Here is an 8,716-nt window from a genome sequence, read left to right as displayed (position 1 = left end):
CGCACCGCTCCTCCCACGCCCAAACTAAAGCTCACCCAATGATTTGAATTCTAGAGCGACAAAGAGATCGATGACGGAGAGAGAAGCAGAGAGGGCAGCGAGCGAGGCTTAAACTTTACACCGCGCCACAACCCTCTCCGCACGTGCGAACGGGTGGTGCACCGAAACTAGACCATGCTTATTAAATGCGAACGTGCGGAAAGGCCGCAAGCAACCGTCACGCTCTGCCCCCAAGTACGACGTCTGCGCCGGTCTGTGGGCCCAAGCTCCACTTGAGCTCAGTGACGTGGCAGTGTGAGTTGGACTTGACGGACTTATGGTGCCATGCGTTGCCATCCCCTCATGCCAAGCCCTCCTGGTAAAGTAGGAAATATTTTGGTTTAATATTTTAAATGTTTATTTTCGATAAATTCCGGCAAATATATCGTGTGAACGCAACTGCTTTGTCATGAAAATAGTGATTGGGATGAAATTATTCTAGGTGAGGCATGAACGAGCTTTCTTTCTCTTTTATCAGAAGTTATAATAAAAAGAAAAGAAATTGCAAAAAGCTGCTTTGGGGGATCGGAATGGGACAGCAGAGAGAAGGCCAGAAGGCCTCAACTGCAACTTTACGATCGTAAACTGATCATATAATTATTTCTTTTCTGTTTATGGGTTAATGAGATGCAAAAGTTTAAACGAAACAAGACACAAACAAAGCGTCCGTAGATAGAGAGAAAAAGCTGCAGCTCCTTTTCATTCAAATAAAAAGGGAAGTCGCACACAAACACACACTCGGTTAAATTTGAGAAGCCACGTGGGTGTGTGCGCGTGGTTTGGTGCACAAATATCTCGCTTGTTAAGTAAAGTTATTATGATTTATTTTTCCCATTTGGTTCATGCAGTGCCTGTTCTCTCTTGGAAGGCTTATTTTGCAGGAGGTTACTTGCAGTAAGGATTGCTTTTGAAATGCGCAGAGATGGAAAGTGAGGATCACAGTGTTAGAAGGCAAACCAAATATTTGAGTGGTTCAGATGGACGGTTGGCATTCCGTCCACAGAGGAGAGAGAAGCTCAAAGAGACGGTAGGAGATAGGTACGGATTAAGAGAGAGGGGGAGAGAAGCTTAGGAGATTGGTACAGATTAAGAGAGAGAGAGAGAGAGAGTGTCAGATGTTGTGGACGTCTCGAGGGCGAGCTCATTCCCTAGAGGCTAGGCTACAGGGGGTTCTTGCGAATCATCTCAAGACTTGGTGTTTGGCACGTGTGATGCTTCTCTAATGATTACGTTAAAGGTGTGGTAGCCGAGAATGAAAGGCAGTGGCGGTGGGCGGAGAGGGAGAGAGAGAATTGTAAGGAATGCCTTTTAAGTTTTAACTCTTTATTATCCTTCTTTGTTCATAGCTATAGAGTTTACGTCAGGTCTCAACCGTATACTGCGTAGGTAAATTTACTTCAACAACCCATTAGGAAAGATTGTTTTTGTAATTGAAAACCTTCAAATCGATGTTCTCGACCTCGAAATTTATAGATATTTAGAAAAAAGGGATTTTAATACTAAAAATAGTTTATCTTCTAACTCATTATCTAAATTGTCAATTTTCAATATTTTCAAATATTTATAAATACGCTTGATCTTCAATATTTTTGGAACCTTAAATTTTATAACTATAGGTATCAATAGATTTTTATATCATTGCAATGTTTTGTGTCATGGAAACTGTATTTTTGGCATAATTTTGAAGCGCACATTACTTCAATAGTATAAGGTTGGCACCTTATACAACCTCACCCATTTTATAATGCATTTATTTTCTTTTCTTGTCGACTTCCTCGCATCTCAGACTCTCTCCTTTCTCTGTTCGCTACGCAACATCCTCGCATCTTAGTCTCTCCCCATTCTCTCTCATCTGCTCTCTCCTTTCTCTCTCATCCGCTCTCTCTCTCTCTCTCTCTCTCTCTCTCCTAGTGGTCACTCCAATCGAATATCTTCCCTCTCTGTCGCCCTTTTTCTAGCGCTCTATAGCCATAGCTCCCAACTCCCAACCCACAAGTCCCTTGTCTCCTTATTTAGAGATATAAATACATGCGTTTGGAGCTGGGCAGAGAGATACTGCTCCTTCGGAAAAGTGATATTTAAAAAGTGGGAACAGGCAAAAAGGTCACACAAAAGCAGTAAAGAAGAAAAAGAATGGAAGGAAAGGTGGCGAAATCCAGGTTCAAGCGGGTGTGCGTTTTTTGTGGGAGCAGCACCGGGAAGAGGAATTGTTACCGCGACGCCGCTGTGGAGTTAGCCGAAGAACTCGTCGGTTCCTACGCATCACACCAACTGCAATACCATCTCTCCCTCCTCTCTCTCTCTCTCTATTGCACATCAAAACAAGAAAACCAAACCTCAATTCAGTATCTGTGCTTAGCTCCTGTACAAAAGAAAACACCCAGCTTGAATGCCATTTCTCTTTTCTTTCATAATAATTAGAAAAACTTCCTTGATCTGATTATTTAATAGGTCTCTCTCCGTCTCTAGGTTTCCAGGAAAATGGATTTGGTTTATGGAGGAGGAAGTGTGGGGCTCATGGGGCTTGTCTCTCAAGCGGTTCACCGAGGAGGAGGACACGTTTTAGGGTACTTGTGCTCTCTGATAATTATTTATTTTACCTCAATATAAATGTATTCCTGTATTCTTATGTTTCTGAAGCTTTTACTCCATGTTTGTTGTATCTTCTCGTATAGGATAATACCCAAGACTCTCATGTGCAAAGAGGTATGCAAAGTGGAAACCTCTGATCCTTCATAGCTCATTGAGCAAAGTCTTTTTCACACTAGATTTGATGCGGCTCTTTTTTTTTTTATCAGATAACAGGAGAGACAGTGGGGGACGTAAGAGTCGTGGCGGATATGCATCAAAGGAAGGCAGAGATGGCCCGTCATTCCGATGCATTTATCGCTCTACCAGGTCTTTTTCTTAATCTCCCTTCTAATATAGGAAGTGTCCAGTATCTGTCACTTCACCTTTCTCATTAGTTTCTCTCTCTACCATTGCCCCATTTTTTAGGCAAAACCTCCCCCTCTTTGGCCTGCATTTAATGCTTGGTATTTCCTTTCCAGGGGGATATGGTACCCTGGAAGAGCTTTTGGAAGTAATAACGTGGGCTCAGCTCGGTATCCACGATAAGCCGGTGAGGGCTCTAAATCAAAATTATATATTGAAATTGGATCAAGAATTGAGAATTTAGAGTGAAATACTGGGTTCATTTCGGTTAAAAAACATGAACCTAGAGAGATATAATAGGTTTTCGTCAATGTGAAATGCGATGACAATGTTTTTAGAGTGAGAAAATGGGTTTTCTTGATGGAAAAGTTTCAGAGTGAGTAAGAGAATGGGGTTTGTTTGACAGGTGGGTCTTTTGAATGTGGACGGCTACTACAACTCTCTTCTCAGCTTCATAGACAAGGCTGTAGACGATGGATTCATTAAGCCATGTCAGCGCCATATATTTGTTTCGGCACCGAGCGCCAAGGAGCTGGTTCAAAAGCTTGAGGTTGCTTGAATTTTTATTTTTCGAACAGTTTTTATTAATGGGTTACACACGAACATATTGGTTTTGATGTGCAAGGCAAAAAACAGCCATAAAACTATAACCCAGGTTCTAAAATTGGCAGGATTATGTACCAGTGCACAACGGAGTGGTTCCTAAGGCGAGATGGGAAGTGGAGCAGGTGGAGTATAATTCCTTGTTGCAGGCGGAGATTGCTCGGTAACGCGACAGTAGGAAATCGAAGAAGAGAGAGAAAGAACGCCACAGTATTTTTTCTGCCATATGGACGAGTTACAGAAACCTTCTCTCCAACTCGTGCGCACTTATTTTGATATCCCAACTCCAAATCACTCGTTCACCTTACTAATGGTATCTAATGCATGATCATGTATCTATGAAATCAGTTATATGTCTGATTTGATGTTGTGATTTGCTTAGAACTTCATCGGAATCGAACGAGATTTTTGCCAAAAGGTTTGTTTTGGAACTTTTTGTAGAGAGAGAAAGTATTGGCAAACGGGTAAAACGTTGTGGTGGCCAAACTAACCTCGAAAAGGCGTGGGGAGTGTGAAATAATTAATAGCCCATGATTTCTCACCCATCATTCTTCATGAAAACACACCTCGATTCAGAGGGTACATCCTATTTTTAGGGGGTTAGCTAAGCCTCTTCTCTACCCTTACCTGCTGTACCACTCTTTCTCTCTCTAAAATATGTTTTCTCTCTCTCTAATCTGTTCCTCTCTCCGTTGCTAGTGTCAGCGATGACACCCTTCCGAATTCGACCCGCGCAGCCATATCCACACACGCATGCATTCATATACTATTCCTTTGTGTACATAACTGATACTCCATACACCAATGCGTGTATTTATAAATGACTATTTTCTAATGCAAAGCCGGGCCTTGAGAAGAGGCACCACACAAGTACATCTCCATGCTCTTATGTTAAGATGCTGACTCATCGTTCTCTACCGACTACTTGTTCAACCCCCAACAAGAAGAGTTTGTAAACTTCATAGCCCCTCTAAAACAAGCCTTCGAGCATTGGACACCGTTTTCGTGAGACAGCCGTCGCATCTATTTCTGTGCGGTTTTGTTTTTAGTTATTGTCCATATTAGTATGTTCCCCTGAAGGGTACGGTTTTGTATAGAGCCGAGGCTCTAACAATTAAAATAGACCCTACCTTCAAAAATTAGAGCTCACCTTCAAATAGTGCCCAGAAATATGGTTTTTATATTGGAAATAAGAATTTTCAAATTTAAATCATTGCCGCGATTGAGATTGTCGAACTTTAAATGTTTGATAAAAATGTCTTTGTGATATATTTCATAAGGAGATCGCACAAAAATAATATAAGTTGGCTGACTCACTAAACAATTTTCCTTTAATCAAGGGCACGTTTGGTAATGAGAAGATGCGGCTTTTGGATACCACGGCTTCTGGTATTTTATCATTCCCTTATTTTGTTAACAGGGGACCTTTACATTAGAAGTGGACAGTGTGGTATTGAATGTTAGAAGGCCGACAGCATGAGTTGAGGTGGCATGAAACTCACATCTTCAAGTAAACAAACATCTTAGGGCCCGTTTGGGTCTTTGGATTCTGACTTTCATAACTCATTTTTACTGGAAAATGCCGGCCAATATTTGGTTTGCCGACATTAAGTTGGAATTGAGATTTTTATGAGATGCCTTAATACATTTTTAAGTCGAAATTTTAGAAATCTCCATTCCATCAAAGTTAGTAGAATTGACATTTCATAAAAACGATCCATTTTCTCACGAACCCAGTCCTGGTGCAAGTTTGATTAAATAATTCGTTGAGGCCCATACGTTGCTCAAACCCTAGGGATTGAAAACATTTCATCTGTGAATAAAAAACAAAACCAAAGTGGTGCTAAGAACGTCATCCATCTGTTAAAGAATAAAAAAGTTAGAAAATTGAGAGAGAAATTATACCAAATTTTAGAGAGAATTTTAGAGAGAGAAAGTACATGAAGTTTTTTAGAAAGAGAAACTATTTTTTAAAGAAAGATAATCTCAAATTTAAAGTTTTATGGTAGTATATTTAAATTGTAGGAATAACTGTATCAAATTTTTTAAAGAGCAACTACTTGAATTTTTTAGAGAAAAAATTTCAAATTTTAAGTTTTATAGAGAGAAAATATCTAATATTTTAAGAGAGAGAAACAATATAATTTTTTAGATAAAGAACGACCTGAAAAATTTAGAGAGAAATTATTTAAAAAAATTTAGATAGAAAAACTCTCAACTTTGAAATTTTAGAGAGAGAAAACGAATTAAAATTTTAAAGAAAGAAACTACTTAAAAATTTTAGAGATAAACTGTTTCGAAATTTAAGATTTAGAGATATAAAACATCTAAAAATTATAGAGAGAGTAACTACAATAAAATTTTCTAGTGCGAAACTATTTAAAATGTTTTAGAGAGTTAAACTATCTCAAAAGTTTTAGAAACAAATTACCTCAAATTTTAAGTTTTAGATGGACAAAGTACTTTAAATTTTAGTGAGAGAAACTAGATCATATTTTAGAGAGAAACTATTTGAAATTTTTTAGCGTGACAAACTATCTCAAGTTTTTTATAGAGGGAAAGTACTTCAAATTTGAAACTTTTGGGAGAAAATATCACAAAATTTTAGAGAGAGAAACTATATCAAATTTTAGAGAAAATAACACATCAAATTTTTGAGCGAAAAACAATCCCAAAAATCTTAGAGTGAGAGAGATTCTCCCAAATTTTGAGTTTTAGAAAGTGCAGATATACCAAATTTTGTTGCCAAATTTGATATAGAGAGAAGATATAGAGAGAAAATTTATCGAATTTTGTTAGCAAATTGTTTACCAAATTTGTTACGAAATTTTGTTACCAAATTTTGTTAACCATATTTGATATAGAGAGAAGATATATCAAATTTTGTTACCAAATTTGAGTGAGAGACTCCAAATTTTGTTACCAAATTTGGGATTCCCCACAACTTTGAAAACAAATATGAGGAATCCATGACAAGAATCCTTGATATTGAAAATCAATGATTTTCTTATATTTCAAATATACGAAATTCCAAATTCCTCTTATCTAAATGGGTCCTAACAGCTTTCTCTCTCATTGTTAAAGGGAATTATATTATCATGGGAAACACTGGGTCAGTTTGATAAAATATGAGTGGTCCGTAATCCACAGTAGAAGGTGGAGTGCTCCAATATTTGAATGATTTAATTTTTAAACAATATGGATTATTTCCCATCTAATGAATTTAATTATATTTGTTTTATGATATATATGATTTTAGAATATTTATTTGAATTTTTTTAAATCTCTGGATATTTTATTTATCAAATTTAAATTTATAAAATTAGATATATTGATTTTAAATTGATTTAAATATTCAAATAAATCCCTAAAATTATTTTATTGAGTTTTAAAAATATTTAAAATTGCATGGGGGCTCATTGTGCATATTGGCTCACCATAGCTTAGATGGTGGGGCCCATGAGATCCTTTCATGGGTGGCACGCTCCACCCATTTAGCTTTATATTTTTGTGATAAGTGATTTTGGTTCACAGGCCAAGATTGTTATGTGTTTTAGAAAGGTATTGATTTGAGGAAGCTGTGAATGAATTTTTGGAAAGCATGAGAAGGCTAGTGTATTATTTTAATATGGATAATATTATATTTGGATTTATTTTATTTAATTTTTATTGATGGGAAAATAGTTTTAAAAATGGGGATAAAGGTTCTAACCCCTTCTATAATGTTGATGGCCCTTCTATGGAATGGATGATTCAAAACACTCACCCCACAAATCACCCAAGATCATATTCAATTTCACAACAAGTGGCAAGTCAAGGAAAACCCTAAAAAACCTTATTTTTTTCAAAGCCTATAAAACAAAGATTATCTCTACCCAAAATCTCTACATTTTATCTTTTAATCTCTCTCATAAGAAAGTTTCTCACTCTTATGAAAGGCCAAAGGAGGCATGCCCCACTTTCTCATCTTTGATCTCTCTCTCTCTCCTACATTGTAAAAAGAGGTTATGTGGTTCTTCTCTCTCCCATCTCTCAACAGTGAATTTATGACTAAAGGTTTTAAAGTATAGAAAAAAGAGAATCCATTTCTCTCAAATTAGGTTGTTGGTTTGAGTTTGTTATCAAAGGGGTTCATGCTCTATTGGTGTGGCTTGGCCTAAACTTGCTTTCTCGGTTGAGATTGAAGGTTGATATTTGATCTCGCATCATCGGATGGTGGTAACTCGGTGTGGGGTGTAATAAGCCCGGTTGAGGTAATCACCGACTCTCTCTTTTCATTTTTTGTGATATTTAATTATATTGTCTTTATATTTTCAAGCATAAGACTTATTGATATTTTCTTTGTTTAAAGAACATTGGTTTAATGACATCAAGGTTTTTAAGATCTTGGATTTATTAGTTTTATTTTCTTTGAGGCAATAATTAATGTAATAAGACTACTTGTAAGTGATATTTGTCAAAAGAAAATAAACGGGGTGAAAACAAGAAAAATAAAAAAATATATTTTCCCCGGCAAGATCGCATTAGTCTTTCTTTTATTGGTATCAGAGCTATTGATACTTAATGTTATTAGTTATCTTTTTATTTTTACCAAGTCTAAATCGAGCTTGAGAATGAGATATAAGAAAGCTAATGACTTTTGTAGTCAAGTAATACACTCATACTTAAGAATTATTGGAATATTGAAACACCGAAAAAGACTCTATGCAGAATGGGTATTTTTAGCTATTTTGGAGCGGTAATATGAAGAAGATAATGTTGTATTTTTTTATTACATACTTCAGTGTTATTGTGTGTCTTTGTGAGTATGATCTACCTGCAAAATTTCAATAGGAGATCCTAAGGGAATTGAGAGTTATAGACTCAATGAGACATGCATAGCTATATTTATCATGCTTACTTAACAGAGTGATATGAGGTTTGTGGAAATGCATGTGTTACTATTGTGTGTTTACTTTCATACAAAATTGGTTTAAAAGGAAAACTCCATGTCGGTAGAGAGAAAAATAATTTTACTAGATAATATTCATCTTAGAATTCTGCAATATGATTTATTTTTTAAAGTGTATGTCACTTATTTATTTCTCTGAAGAAAAGTATTATTTAGGATTCACACTATGATGTTATGATTTAGTTTTGA

At 36.4% G+C, this 8,716-nt stretch overlaps 1 protein-coding gene across 3 annotated transcripts; it reads left to right on the top strand.

Moving 5' to 3' along the window:
• The first annotated feature begins 436 nt into the window (after positions 1 to 436).
• Positions 437 to 3,993, top strand: LOC18424334 (cytokinin riboside 5'-monophosphate phosphoribohydrolase LOG5). Of its 3 annotated transcripts, none has more exons than XM_020676581.2 (7): positions 437 to 1,333; positions 2,509 to 2,606; positions 2,715 to 2,745; positions 2,838 to 2,937; positions 3,090 to 3,160; positions 3,380 to 3,523; positions 3,645 to 3,993. In XM_020676581.2, the coding sequence occupies exons 1-7, from the start codon at positions 1,292 to 1,294 to the stop codon at positions 3,741 to 3,743; spliced, it is 585 nt and encodes a 194-aa protein (XP_020532240.1). In that variant the 5' UTR covers positions 437 to 1,291; the 3' UTR covers positions 3,744 to 3,993. The 3 variants fall into 3 exon arrangements, with proteins under 3 accessions (XP_020532240.1, XP_006828986.1, XP_020532239.2); XM_006828923.4 differs by lacking the exon at positions 437 to 1,333 and adding an exon at positions 2,082 to 2,286; XM_020676580.2 differs by lacking the exon at positions 437 to 1,333 and adding an exon at positions 2,082 to 2,403.
• The last annotated feature ends 4,723 nt before the right edge of the window (positions 3,994 to 8,716 follow it).

This window comes from Amborella trichopoda, chromosome 9, assembly GCF_054954075.1.
Source record: "Amborella trichopoda isolate Santa Cruz 75 chromosome 9, AtrichopodaSantaCruz75HAP2 v2.0, whole genome shotgun sequence".
NCBI lineage: Eukaryota > Viridiplantae > Streptophyta > Magnoliopsida > Amborellales > Amborellaceae > Amborella > Amborella trichopoda.
The sequence above is the reverse complement of the archived record's forward strand: the minus strand, read 5'-3'. Positions and strand labels throughout refer to the sequence as shown.

What these genes read in the sequence shown, in the direction of transcription:
- LOC18424334 (XM_020676580.2), top strand. Translation starts at nt 2,173, where the DNA reads ATGGAAGGAAAGGTGGCGAAATCCAGGTTCAAGCGGGTGTGCGTTTTT. An exon ending in AGTATCTGTGCTTAGCTCCT is followed by an intron (nt 2,404 to 2,508) that starts GTACAAAAGAAA and finishes CTCCGTCTCTAG; the next exon opens with GTTTCCAGGAAAATGGATTT. An exon ending in TCGGTATCCACGATAAGCCG is followed by an intron (nt 3,161 to 3,379) that starts GTGAGGGCTCTA and finishes TTTGTTTGACAG; the next exon opens with GTGGGTCTTTTGAATGTGGA.